Source organism: Phyllobates terribilis, unplaced genomic scaffold (genome assembly GCF_046119375.1).
Source record: "Phyllobates terribilis strain yellow unplaced genomic scaffold, ASM4611937v1 Scaffold_2__4_contigs__length_985480577, whole genome shotgun sequence".
Classification (NCBI taxonomy): Eukaryota; Metazoa; Chordata; class Amphibia; order Anura; family Dendrobatidae; genus Phyllobates; species Phyllobates terribilis.
Genome location: NW_027362762.1, coordinates 435,932,183 through 435,947,117, shown reverse-complemented (window position 1 = coordinate 435,947,117; position 14,935 = coordinate 435,932,183). Strand labels below are relative to the sequence as shown.

The following is a 14,935-nucleotide window of genomic DNA, read 5'->3' as shown; positions in this document are numbered from 1 at the left end:
AAGAGCGAGTAATATGGCGACTAATAATAATATACAGCTACTGTAAAGAGCGAGTAATATGGCGACTGTCAATAATAGACAGCTACTGTAAAGAGCGAGTAATATGGCGACTGTCAATAATAATATACAGCTACTGTAAAGAGCGAGTAATATGGCGACTATCAATGATAATATACAGCTACTGTATAGAGCGAGTAATATGGCGACTATCAATGATATACAGCTACTGTAAAGAGCGAGTAATATGGCGACTGTCAATAATAAAATACAGCTACTGTAAAGAGCGAGTAATATGGCGACTGTCAATAATAATACAGCTACTGTAAAGAGCGAGTAATATGGCGACTATCAATAATAATAATATACAGCTACTGTAAAGAGCGAGTAATATGGCAACTGTCAATAATATACAGCTACTGTAAAGAGCGAGTAATATGGCGACTATCAATAATAATATACAGCTACTGTAAGGGGCGAGTAATATGGCGACTATCAATAATATACAGCTGCTGTAAAGAGCGAGTAATATGGTGACTATCAATAATAATATACAGCTACTGTAAAGAGCGAGTAATATGGCAACTGTCAATAATATACAGCTACTGTAAAGAGCGAGTAATATGGCGACTGTAAATAATAAAATACATCTACTGTAAAGAGTGAGTAATATGGCGACTATCAATAATAATATACAGCTACTGTAAGGGGCGAGTAATATGGCGACTATCAATAATATACAGCTGCTGTAAAGAGCGAGTAATATGGTGACTATCAATAATAATAATATACAGCTACTGTAAAGAGCGAGTAATATGGCGACTATCAATAATATACAGCTACTGTAAAGAGCGAGTAATATGGCGACTATCAATAATAATATACAGCTACTGTAAAGAGCGAGTAATATGGCGACTATCAATATACAGCTAATGTAAAGAGCGAGTGATATGGCGACTATCAATAATAATATACAGCTACTGTAAAGAGCGAGTGATATGGCGACTATCAATAATAATATACAGCTACTGTAAAGAGCGAGTAATATGGCGACTATCAATAATATACTGCTACTGTAAAGAGCGAGTAATATGGCGACTGTCAATAATAGACAGCTACTGTAAAAAGCGAGTAATATGGCGACTATCAATAATAATATACAGCTACTGTAAAGAGCGAGTAATATGGCGACTATTAATAATATACAGCTACTGTAAAGAGCGAGTAATATGGCGACTATCAATAATATACAGCTACTGTAAAGAGCGAGTGATATGGTTATCAATAATGATATACTGCTACTGTAAAGAGCGAGTAATATGGCGACTATCAATAATATACAGCTGCTGTAAAGAGCGAGTGATATGGCGACTATCAATAATATACAGCTACTGTAAAGAGCGAGTAATATGGCGACTATCAATAATATATAGCTGCTGTAAAGAGCGAGTGATATGGCGACTATCAATAATATACAGCTACTGTAAAGAGCGAGTGATATGGCGACTATCAATAATAATATACTGCTACTGTAAAGAGCGAGTAATATGGCGACTATCAATAATAATATACAGCTACTGTAAAGAGCGAGTAATATGGCAACTATCAATAATAATATACTGCTGGAAAGAGCGAGTAATATGGCGACTGTCAATAATAGACAGCTACTGTAAAGAGCGACTAATATGGCGACTATCAATAATATACAGCTACTGTAAAGAGCGAGTAATATGGCAACTATCAATAATAATATACAGCTATTGTAAAGAGCGAGTAATATGGCGACTCAATAATATACAGCTACTGTAAAGAGCGAGTAATACGGCGACTATTAATAATATACAGCTACTGTAAAGAGCGAGTAATATGGTGATTATCAATAATATACTGCTACTGTAAAGAGCGAGTAATATGGCGACTGTCAATAATAGCTACTGTAAAGAGCGAGTAATATGGCGACTATTAATATACAGCTACTGTAAAGAGCGAGTAATATGGCGACTATTAATAATATACAGCTACTGTAAAGAGCGAGTAATATGGCGACTATCAATAATATGCTGCTACTGTAAAGAGCGAGTAATATGGCGACTATTAATATACAGCTACTGTAAAGAGCGAGTAATATGGCGACTGTCAATAATAATATACAGCTACTGTAAAGAGCGAGCAATATGGCGACTATTAATAATATACAGCTACTGTAAAGAGCGAATAATATGGCGACTATTAATATAAAGCTACTGTAAAGAGCGAGCAATATGGGGACTGTCAATAATATACATCTACTGTAAAGTGCGAGTAATATGGCGACTATCAATAATAATAATATACAGCTACTGTAAAGAGCGAGTAATATGGCGACTATCAATAATAATATACAGCTACTGTAAAGCGCGAGTAATATGGAGACTATTTAATAATAATAATAATATACAGCTACTGTAAAGAGCGAGTAATATGGTGATTATCAATAATATACTGCTACTGTAAAGAGCGAGTAATATGGTGATTATCAATAATATACAGCTACTGTAAAGAGCGAGTAATATGGCGACTTAATAATATACAGCTACTGTAAAGAGCGAATAATATGGCGACTATTAATATAAAGCTACTGTAAAGAGCGCGCAATATGGCGACTGTCAATAATATACATCTACTGTAAAGAGCGAGTAATATGGTGACTATCAATAATAAAATACAGCTACTGTAAAGAGCGAGTAATATGGCGACTGTCAATAATATACAGCTACTGTAAAGAGCGAGTAATATGGCGAATGTCAATAATAATAATATACAGCTACTGTAAAGAGCGAGTAATATGGCGACTGTCAATAATAATATACAGCTACTGTAAAGAGCGAGTAATATGGCGACTATCAATAATAATATACAGCTACTGTAAAGAGCGAGTAATATGGTGACTGTCAATAATAATATACAGCTACTGTAAAGAGCGAGTAATATGGCAACTATTAATAATATACAGCTACTGTAAAGCGCGAATAATATGGCGACTATTAATATAAAGCTACTGTAAAGAGCGCGCAATATGGCGACTGTCAATAATATACATCTACTGTAAAGATCGAGTAATATGGTGACTATCAATAATAAAATACAGCTACTGTAAAGAGCGAGTAATATGGCGACTGTCAATAATATACAGCTACTGTAAAGCGAGTAATATGGCGACTGTCAATAATAATATACAACTACTGTAAAGAGCGAGTAATATGGCGACTATCAATAATATACAGCTACTGTAAGGGGCGAGTAATATGGTGACTGTCAATAATAATATACAGCTACTGTAAGGGGCGAGTAGAAAATAGAAAAGTTCTTTGTTAAATACAATAATTGTAAAAAGTCGTGTGTAGTGCATTAAAATGTGATGTGGTATGGCGACTGTCAATAATAATATACAGCTGCTGTAAAGGGCGAGTGGTATGGCGACTGTCAATCATAATATACAGTTGCTGTAAAGGGCGAGTGGTATGGCGACTGTCTATAATAATCTACAGCTGCTGTAAAGGGCGAGTGGTATGGCGACTGTCAATAATAATCTACAGCTGCAGTAAAGGGCGAGTGGTATGGCGACTGTCAATAATATACAGCTGCAGTAAAGGGCGAGTGGTATGGCGACTGTCAGTAATCTACAGCTGCTGTAAAGGGCGAGTGGTATGGCGACTGTCAATAATAATAATATACAGCTGCTGTAAAGGGCGAGTGGTATGGCGACTGTCAATAATAATATTAATATTCAGCTGCTCGGTGCTGGTATATGATGGAGTGTGCAGATCCATAGTGGGTGGGCTGTGTACACACGCCAGATGTGGCACCGCCACACTGCGCTGTGACGCCACCCCTCTCCTCCCCCCGTCGTGCTCTGCACTGTGACCCCTCGTGTCAGCATTTGTACAATTCATGGACCTTGTTTAATGGCTGCTGTCATATAGAGCAGAGGAATCTGTCTCCATTCTGGTGTCAGAGGAGACACCTAACTTGGTTCTGTCACCTGCACAAACCTGTTTTTCCATAAGTGAACGGACAGTCCCTGGCTACGGTTGTGTGGCCCTTTCGACTCGCGGTGTGTGGTACCGGAGATCTGTCACAGAGTAGATGGCACTCCAGCACTGAGCACAAGGATGATCTAGCACCTTGTTATTGAGGGACACCAGGAAGAAGTTGCTATGTTAGGGCCCCATAATCGTAGGGTTAAAGGGACTCTGTATGCACAGATTGGTTGTTCAGACCAAATACAGGCGCTCGATGCACCACGGCGGGGCCAATCATTTATATACACCTTCCCATCTGTTTGGTTTCCATCTATCTCAGCCCTTCTCATGCTTTATAAAGATAGAACTATCAATCAAAGAAGGGAAGTGAGGGGTGGAGATGGAAGGAAAGCAATTAGATTGGAAGGTGCACACGAAGGGTGTATCGAGCATCTTGTACTTGGCATGAACAGTCATCCTGTGCTGACAGACCTTTTAACACTAGGACTACTGGACTCGTGACCCCGCCTAGAACTACTGAAAGGAGTCATTTTGACTCCTTGCTTGTTTTCGTTTATTTTTAGAGTTTCATTTGTGGTTATTTATTAATAATTATATTTTTTGTAATGTATTATTATTGTGAGATCCAACAGTAATGCTTTTGATTGTTTTTTTTCTGCTTTTCTTATTTTTCTACAGAAAATAACAATAATTATAATAGACGTTTTTCAAACATTTTTTTTTATTCAAGTGCACACATATAAACAACAACTGAAGAACAAAAAGCAGAGAAAATGTAGGTGGAGGAGCATAAAAATGAAAATATGGCGCAGAATTCACCTTCTAAACATTTGGTGTTTCGCATTTTAGGCATTGCCTTTGATTTATGGCAGTACATTGCCCACACAAAGACTTACCACAAGTCTTACAATTTCCGACAGATCTATTTTTCTTGCACTTTTCTTTGATCTGGCAAAATTTTGTTTGAACCATCACTTCTGAGCATGTAGAAACTTGGGACGTGGAACCCTTTTCCCTATCTGTGACATAAGGACCACTCAACTCTCTCACAAGCGTTTGCAAAAATGCCTTGCGTGACATTTTTTGGTGGGTAATCTCCTTGAATATTATCCATGCATTTATACCCGCAAAGTCTAAGGCATTTTCAAATGCATGAACAGGCCATCTCCTTGTGCATGTTCGTGTGGTATATTTTCGTGCCATCTGATCCACTACATCTACTCCATATTTTGTTTCATTGTAAAACTTTACCGTTTCTGGAGTTTTTTTAGCGGAATCAGACGCAACAACATCTGGATGGACGGAACTCAAAATGACAACATTTTTGTTGGGCTTTCCTTGATATACTGTAAGTGTAAAATTGTCTTCATTTCTAAACACTTTAGTGTTGTACAATTCCTCTTTCATGGATTTTATTTCTTTAGGCACTTCTCGCCTTATCTTGTTCAGTGTTCCCACGATGGTTGTTCCTTTGCTTTTTAGCTGTTTAGCTAATTTTACTGAAGTAAAATAATTATCGGTTGTAACATTGCGACCTTTTTTCAAAAACGGGTCCAATAACTTCATTACCACATGGTCAGCTAAACGGTCCTCAGCACGGCGTGTGTCATCTTTGCCTAGATAAGGGAAGCCATTTGCCAGATATTTGCTCCTCTTATCAACAGCTAGCCAATATTTGTGGCCATATTTATCTGGTTTGGAAGGCATGTACTGCGTGAATGGACACCTAGTTTTGCTTGGGAAAAGTTGCTCATCCACCGTTATGTATGGGCCAGGTTTGTAACACGCAATACAATTTTCAATAAACCTGTCCCACACAGTAGAAAATAGAGCAAACTTGTCCGTTTGCAGTCTCTCCGATCGAGTAGATTTCTCATCAAATCTGAGAAACCTCATAATTTCAACAAAGCGGTCCCTAGACATTGTCGCTTTGCAAAACGGTATTCCCCAGTCATTACACCAAATACTGCTAATCGAGTGACGGTTCGTGCCAGATATTCCACGAGCATAGAATATCGCAATGAATGCATCTAGCTCCTCATCAGATAGAGTAAACTGTAAATTATTGTTCCTGCATGCTTCTGCAAGCGTACAATTCTTTATATGTGTCAATACACATTACACAGTAATACAAGCAGGTAAAACACAAGGAAAATGTGAAAAGTTGACATGTAAATTGAACTACATCTATATGAACATCAGGGTAAATAAGACAGAGTGAAAAAATTATGCACAAAACTTTATAGCAACATTTAGTGACAAAAGGACCTCAAAATATAGTAGGGAGTCAAAATGACTCCCTTCAGTAGTTCTTGGTAAATTTTGAAAAAAACGCGCAAATTTTTCACCAAAATTATTTAATCTCACAAAATCTTTTTTCACATCATGTTTGAGGAAAAGTCACCGAGTTTCAAGCCGGAATTCTGAAAAATGTAGTCACAGAAGAGAAATAAAAAACGAAAGGAGTCAAAATGACTCCATCAGTAGTTCTAGTGTTAAATGGTTATTCCCCAAACAAACAAACAAGGATAGTAGACACTTTGCTGATCACTGAGGATACATCCACTAGGACCCCAGCAATACTGAGAACCAGACTCCAGCCCCGTGCTAAATGGAGTGGTGGTGCTCATGCTTGGCCTACGCTCCATGCATTGTCTATGGGAGAGCCGGGTACAGCATTCAACTATTTCCATTAGTCCTATAGACAATGAGTGGAGCAGAAGCTGCACATGTGCACCTCAATCAATTGGGTTGGAGTCTTATTCTCAGGGTTATAAAGCCCTGATCTTGGGAATGTCGTGGGTTGTACCCACAGTGATCAGCAAGGTGTCCCCTATCCTTGTTTGTTTGAGGAATAACCACAACATACAAAATAACCTTCAAGACAACACAGTGCCATTACTTGGTTTTTAAAGTAATTGTATATATCCAAAAGCCTTGATCCCAAGCACCAGACCGCCAGCAATCAGCATACTATCTCTTATCCCAAAGAAAAGGGCTAACCCTTCAATGGTGACCGTTTCTGGCAATTTTGGTGGTATATGTTGATAATCTAATATGTATCGGGGTATTTCATCACCTCTTGTGCCATTTCTGGGGCGGCTGACGGCTGGTGTTTCTAGCCTGGGAGGGGGCCAATATTCATGGCTCCCTTCCTGGGCTATTAATATCAGCCCCCAGCTGTCTGCCTAGCCTTTGCTAGCTATTAAAATAGGGGGGACCCCACGTCATTTATTTTGGGGATCCCCCATTTTAATAGCTAGTAAAGGCTAGGTATTCAGCTGGGGGCTGATATTAGTAGCCTGGGAAGCTCCGTGGGTATTACCCCCTTCCCAGGCTTCAAACATCTGCCCCAGCCGTCTGCTTAACCTCCGCTAGAGACTAAAATTAAGGCGAACCCCACGCCAATTTTTTTTTTTTTAAATAAATCCTTTATTTTAACACTAAATGACAAGTACAGTAACGAACACTGTCACTGTACTTATTATATATGTGACTGACATGTTTCTATCTATCTAATCTATGTGTGAGGCTCTATTCTTTCTGTTCTAAATTGTCGGGTACCGGTGTATGCCGCTGATGAATTGCCAGCTTTTCATGTTTCACTGTGAGCACTGTTCCCATCGATTTGGGCAACCACTGTAATGCCACAACCACCATGGCTGTGGCATTATAGTGAGTGGCAGACAATCCCTGCATGATTGGTGCTCTAAATAGCGCCAAACATGCAGGACGGGGACCCGAGCTCCCGCCCTAGCATCGTGCAAGTACTCCGCGAGCTCCGAGCATCTCGAGTACTGAGATGCTCGGGCGAGTACCGAGCAATGGCGAGCATGCTCTCTCATCACTACAGCTGATCGGTGGGGGTTCCGGGTGTCAGACCCCGGCAGGTCAGACATTGATGACCTATCCTAAGGATAGCTCATCAGTGAAAAAGTAGTGGACAAACTCTTTAAATACTCTGGCCCAGGAAAAATGATGGTGGGTGCCTTTCCCCGTGAACCTGGCCCCCACAGCTAACATCCTCCTAAGCCCTTGTCAAAAAAGCATAACAAATCTGGCACTCGCCATATACACCACTTTTGAGGCTCTAGAACATTTATCGTAGTAACTCCCTACTATTGACGTTTTCATGGTGGTGCTTCTAAGAATATTTCCTAGAATTGCGGTTGCATCAGAAAAGCAAAAGTTGTCCACAACCGGTGAACAATGGTTACAACGACGCAGCCATAGACATTTAGGCCATATGGGCCAGTTAAGTTATTGAAACTTGCCATAAGTGTTCACTGGGTAGAAGGACAAAGGATCTTTCTGGGAACATTCATTGACGGAAAGATCTTTTGTGGATTAGCGACTATTGGACACAAATTTTAAACACTATTGACCTCTTTTGAGGCGTTTCCTCCCACGGCTAAAATTATATTACATTGTTATATTTCACCCGGGAGCATGGGGTATATGTTTTGCGTGCAGTGTGTTTATATAACTTTTTTTCTTCTGTAATAAGGTTATACAGTTTTTTGTTTTTTTTTCTTCAACAATTTTTTTTCAGTTACTTCAAATACATCTCAAATCTTGCATTTGTGATAATGAAGATTTTTTTTTTTTGATGCCTTTGCGCTTTGTTTTAGAATCCTGTCCAAGGCCCTTTTTATGTTGTACTACTAGTGGCCTGGCACAAAAAGCAGTGCAATGTTAAAAGGGCATTGGCCAGAGACCCAAGCCTCCATCTGGATGTCCTGGAACGCCGCTCTTCCTGTCCGTGGATGGTCGTCTATCGTCCAGATGCTTTTACTTCTTGAACTGCAGATTTTTCTGCTAATAAGTGCTCTGACTTTATTGCACTACTGTACTATACAGCTAGCAGTGCAATAGTATTGTCAAAGCATTTGGAAGCAGAGGACCCCTTCGTACAACAAGCACTTTTGGAGAAGTGTGTGTGTGTGTATATGTGTGTGTGTGTGTGTGTGTGTGTGTGTGTGTGTGTGTGTGTGTGTGTGTGTGTTTTCTTGTGATAACGAGTTGTAATATTTTAATATTTTCTGAAAATCTGAATTTCAGTTTCAAAAAGCTGAGTCTGATTTGGATTACATTGAACAAAAATTGGAATTTGAAATAAGGAAGAGCCTTCCGGAAGAGTCCTCCCAGGTATGTCCCTCATTTGACTTGGTAGTTGACATTTCTCTGAAATATGTATGGCTTGATATGTTTGTGCACAGGGGTCTACTTAGACATTTGGAACCAATTTCATTATCTGGATCGGCTTTAGGTCCAATCCTGCAACAAAACTGTCACTTGTATACAACTTTTTACAAGATTGTTCACATGGGCTACTTACTTTTGTTAATCAGACATCCAAGTGTTATTTGTTTTGGTCACACATGCACACTACTACTACAAGATAGATGGTGGTCATGTGAACGGCCCATGGCTCCCTGCTCTACTACAGATATTTAAGAAGTTGGCCACAACTTTTTATTATCCCCCCCCCCAATGTATTCCCCGGGGGCCCATAAGGGTTTTTGTAAATACCTTCTGTTGCAGTTACTGCCTGTGAGCGGCGCTGTCGGTGGCCACTCATGGGCATCACGTGACCCCGCACTGATGTCACGTCACGTAAAGCTTGACATCTGTGACACGGTCCCCGCGGTGGATGCTGGGCTGTGGGCGGGGTTACCCCGCGCGTCACACCCAGCATCCACCGTGTGCTTTCCCAATGAATGAGGAGAGGGAGAGCGTGCGGTGGATGCCGGGTGTGACGCGTGGGGTAATCCTGCCCACAGCCCAGCATCCACCGTGAATCGCAGAAGACAGAGATCCCCGGATGCATCCGGAATCATGACGTGACATCAGCGGATGTCAGAGCCGGCTGCAGCCGGGGGTCACGTGATACCTGTGAGCTGCCACCAATAGCGCCGCTCACAGGCAGTTACTGCAGCAGAAGGTATTTACAAAAACCCTTATGGGCCCCGGGGGGGATACATTGGGGGCATAATAAAAAGTATTGGACAATGCTTCAACTGTGAACTCTGATGCAGGGGGCACAAGCCTGGGCATCCAGGTGGGCGCTCCCACTACCCCTCCGGTAGTTGGGCTACTGCCAGGGAGACATGGCTGATGTCTTAAGACACACAGGAGCATTTTTCAGTTTCTCTGAATTTTTTTTCTTTTGTAAATTTTCAAGTTTAGTGTTATATAATGCATGATTTATTTAAACTTAAAGGGGGACGGGCACTTTTCCAAATCCAGGGCACAGATAGTTAAAAGAAAAAAATTCATTTTACACACCCTTCCCAGGTCCAGCACTGAGTCTAGACCACTGCTCACTGTGTGTGATATTGGCTGCTGGGCTGACATCATGTTTGTAGCCACAATCAGTGGGAGTAGTGTTGGAGACTCAACGGTGAACCTGAGGAGGGTGAATAAAGCCAGGGTTTTTTTTTTGTTGTTTTGATTTTTCCTAACAAACTGCACCTGGTGACTGGGATTTTATGAAACAGGCCAACCCCTTTTATGATATCTCTAAATTTAAATTAAATTTTAGGAAAACCCTACTAAATTGCTGGAGCAGCTGGCCAGTGTGAAGTCTCGCTTTAAGGGTTTGTCATCCCAGTTGGACAAGATTGCAGCAGACCAGCAAAAGTCAGTGGAAACTATTCAGGCAACAATAGCAAATACATTGAAAATGGTTCAGCATCTACAGCAGCAAACAGATTTTCAGGTACTATTGACAGCCCTTATATGTTCAGACTTTTGGGCTACAGAGGGCGAGTAATATTTAGGTTTTTTTTTTTCTTTCTCATTTTGTATTTGGTTGCTATATATTTGCTACACCCAAATATTAGCTACCGCTTGTGCTGTTGATAACTGCCTTTACAATCTGTTTAGAACTGGACCTGTGGTTATAGGTGCCTTTACTCTAGCAATATGTATCATTTATTCCTCCTCTTAGCGCTACCTACACACAGTAACAGGACCTAATGTTATATACATATATACAGGTACCTCCTTTTTCAGAGGAAGAACTTCGTGCTGTCCAACAATTTGAGACTCTAGCGCTGAAGGGCATGAACATGAAGTAAACAGGTAAGGGTTCTCGCTCACATTTCAGCTGTAGCTATAGTTAACCTATTAGTGAAATCGGACTTGTAACTCTTTCTGCCAGTTTTTGTATAACCATCAGCAGCTCAAAGGAGAACTTTGAAATCACAAAAGCTTGTTTTTTTTACAGGATATTGTTTTAGCTTGCGTTTCACAAGGTTAAAGTACAAAGTCTCGGCCAATGGTTAAAGTACAAGTTGCAATGTATGTAGAAAATAATACAACATCATTTGGTTGTAAATAGGGATGACTGAAGCGATTTTCAGGATCCTGGTCCAGCAGCCAGGTCAGTATTCCACAGCCACTGTACGTGAGTCCCGAGAACTGCCTCTCCGCTCCTCTTTTGATTAGCCGGCCTGGCGCAACATAATTTTATTGACGTAACACACGCAATATTGCACCAGACCAGATAATCAACAGAGGAGCTGCGGATGGTGGCAGATAGGGGACGGTTCATATGGTTCCCATCCAGCGGCCATGGAATACTGACCTAGCCACTTGACCAAGATACTGTAAATTTATTCGATTACGTCTAGTTATAAATCGTCTTTTTTAGTGGTGTATTTTGCAGATTTGGGAAATGTGTTTTTCGTTCTTGAACCACATGGTAAGTTTATTATATGCATTTCCCAGACCCATTAAATCATTTAATGGTGGACATTGGCGTGAAATGACAAAAGAAATAATTCTTTCAGCCAGTGACCTACTACTCCTGTGTCGATTCGCTGGGCCCCCCCGCCGGTCTGCGGGCTGGGCCCCCCCCCCCCCCCGATCTGCGGGCTGGGCCCCCCCCCCCCCGATCTGCGGGCCCCCCGCCGGTGATAAGGTGATATGTGACTGTTGCAGTCCATCACTAAGCACATGCCGCATCATCTCTACAGCAGGGTAAGTGGGCACAAGAGTGGCTGGAGATTGGTAAGGTGAGCATGACCTCGTTATGCATTAAAACATTTTACTTACTTGCAGAAACTAAGTTCATATGAATTATTTGTGGCAGAAAAGACCTAATAGACAAGCTTAATACATCTCCCACAGATCAGTAGGGCCTTACTGTACTTCCATATGCCTTACATTTTACGTGGAGACAGAGATTTGCAGCATAGCTTCCAGAAGAGAATAATTCTATAATAAGACCATTGTATAGCAACACACAATAGCTAAATTAACCTTGAGGCTAGGTCTACATGGCGACTTTGGCCGCAACAGCTATCATGCAACCAAGGTTAACCTGTCGCTGCGGGTACATGGTGGTGCTATAGAAGTGAATAGTCACAATTTGCAAAAAAATCCGATTCTGTTGCTTGTCGCGGTGGAATAGGTGATGCGACCCCATTCACTTTTATAATACCGCAATGTGACAGCGGCACCAAGTGAACTTCAGTCGTATGACAGCTGTCGCAGCCAGAGTCGCCATGTAGCCTCAGACACAATGCAATTTTCCAGACCGTTCTAGGAATATTTTATTGGATGATCACAACTCCTGTAAATTGATTAAACTACATTTCTCTTTATTTTATTTCCTAGCGTTTCAAAGCATCAAGAAACAGAAAAGATATGTTCAGACAGTACAAGTTTGTAATGCTGAAGAGCTTTATCCTCAGCGATTACCCCTAAACTTTGTCAAAAATGAACATGGACAATGATATTTCTACCATAGGACAACCACCTATTTATTTAACAGAAAAAAAACCAACACATGCATATTTTGTATCTCTGTTCTTCATGTGCGGATTCTATAAAGTAATATAACATGTAGAAACCTTTTGTATAAAGTTTTCTGTATATTCCAACTCCACTTTCATGTTGCATTTATCGTATGGCTATTAGAGCCGGTTCAGCTTCTTGAAAGGAACCAAAATCCTATGTTGCTCAAGTTAGTTTTAAATTCCACACTGTAAGCTTCCAAAATAGCAAAAAGCCTAGCAAGAAACAGTCATTACAATTATTTTACAAAATATTCAGCTTTTTATTTTACATATGTTCACTTAACTGGTATTGATTTTTGTAATTGAAAAATGTAATATATGTTTTATATTAAAGAGTAAAATATAAAACAGAATGAATAAATTGTGTATTTTTTGTTGGAATCTTTTGCATGTTATTAAATATAATGTCTCTGCATGCTCATTGCTCATGTTATAATAGTATCTTAGTTTCTCATGCCATAAGCACATTAATGCCATAGTCATCTGAAGTATGATTACGTCTTTTTTGCGAGTCTCGGATATATGTATCTGTTTACCATAAAGATGCATACATTGCTCATTGTTTTTTTGCGAAATCTTTGTATTGGCAATCCTGTTAACGGTGTTTTTCTGTTGGCAAAATGTCCAAGAAAACCAAAACTCCTCTACCCAAGTTGATAATGGTGAACGAAGTGGGTGATGAACCAATCATTCTTTATTAGTGATGAGCGAGCATGCTCTGGTGTTTTCCGAGGATTTGTGGCGTGCTCAAATATTATGTTTGAGTCACGCCATATGCATGATTTGCGACTGTTTGACTGCTTTAATACATGTGAGGAATGCCTGTTTGGTAGACATTTCTCACATGTATTAAAGCTGTCAAACGGTCGCAAATCATGCACATGGAGTGACTCAAACATAACATTTGAGCACGCCGCAAATACTCAGCGAGCACCCGAGCATGCTCACCGAAATGGTTAACAGAACATACTCGCTCATCACTATTCTTTATGTCCTGTCTGTTTTTCACGTTGCTGTAATATTGCATTTATATTCCATGCCACCATGATCAGTTCATCCCATTTTAGAAATGCCTAAATACCTAAAGTGTAACTTTTGTTTCAGGTGAACTAGCAGCATGTCTGTGTCTGCCTTTGTCTTCTACCTCCCCTCTCCATAGACTTTTATGAGCAGCAATTGTCGTTTCCCAAATGAGCTGAAAATCTGTATTTGCTTAAGACATATTTTACCAATGAATTGGGAGTAATCAGTCCTGGAGGCGAAAGATGTACATTTTTTTCTTATTAAATAAGAACCTTTGTAATATATAATTACTTGTACTATTGATTTTTAAAACAATAAACTAAAACATTGGTTACTCTTTACCTTCAAACTTTTCTTTTGAATGACTGATGTGCACCCAGTAAATTGGTGACTGTACAAGTTACTTCCTCATCTCCTTGCTATGTCCTTATAAGCAGGTTACTAAATTCCTGAAATAATGTACACCGTTGCCCATCCCTAACATCTGTAACAAAACTAAATTAAAGGGTTTGAGAGAAGTTTTTCTAAAGGATTGCAGTTGTAGTATTAGCTGGTGTCTAAGTGGTTTGTGCCAATTATGGCCCAGCAGAGAATAATGGGTGATATTCAGATTAGGAAAACTTTGGGAGATAAACAGTAGAGTGGGGTGAAAGAGGAATCTGGCACATCCATCCGAAGCGTAAAAGAAAAAAAAATCTGTATTTGAAATAAATTAAATGAGAGGATCCGCTAGCTTGTTAAAAACCAGACGCGTTTCTGGCGTAGAAAATGCCCTTAATCATAGGATATGCAAAATATCATGGGAATCTAGCTTTAAATGTTAAGAGACCAATCACATCAATGGTAACAAATATAGTCTGTGAGAAACTATGGTGTATGAAGACATATCAAAAGTAAGCAAACATAAATAAATCCGTAAACGGAATATCAAAATAAAAGCATATTTAAAACTGAGAAAATCTACTATGATGAAATCTATTTAAAAAAAAAAGTACACATACAATGAAATAAATGATAAATGTGATGTGACCAGTAATAAGACGAATAAAGCAAAAATAGAATTGCTAATAAATGAAAAATAATTAT

General features: G+C 39.8%; 1 protein-coding gene across 1 annotated transcript in view; it reads left to right on the top strand.

Annotated features, from left to right (window-relative positions):
• SKA2 (spindle and kinetochore associated complex subunit 2) overlaps positions 1–13,626 on the top strand; it is a 39,857-nt gene extending 26,231 nt beyond the window's left edge. The window contains exons 2-5 of the mRNA XM_073670550.1: positions 9,081–9,167; positions 10,564–10,740; positions 11,021–11,105; positions 12,645–13,626. Coding sequence (XP_073526651.1) covers positions 9,081–9,167; positions 10,564–10,740; positions 11,021–11,101 — 345 coding nt within the window. The 3' untranslated portion in view covers positions 11,102–11,105; positions 12,645–13,626. The remainder of the gene's footprint in view (positions 1–9,080; positions 9,168–10,563; positions 10,741–11,020; positions 11,106–12,644) is intronic.
• The last annotated feature ends 1,309 nt before the right edge of the window (positions 13,627–14,935 follow it).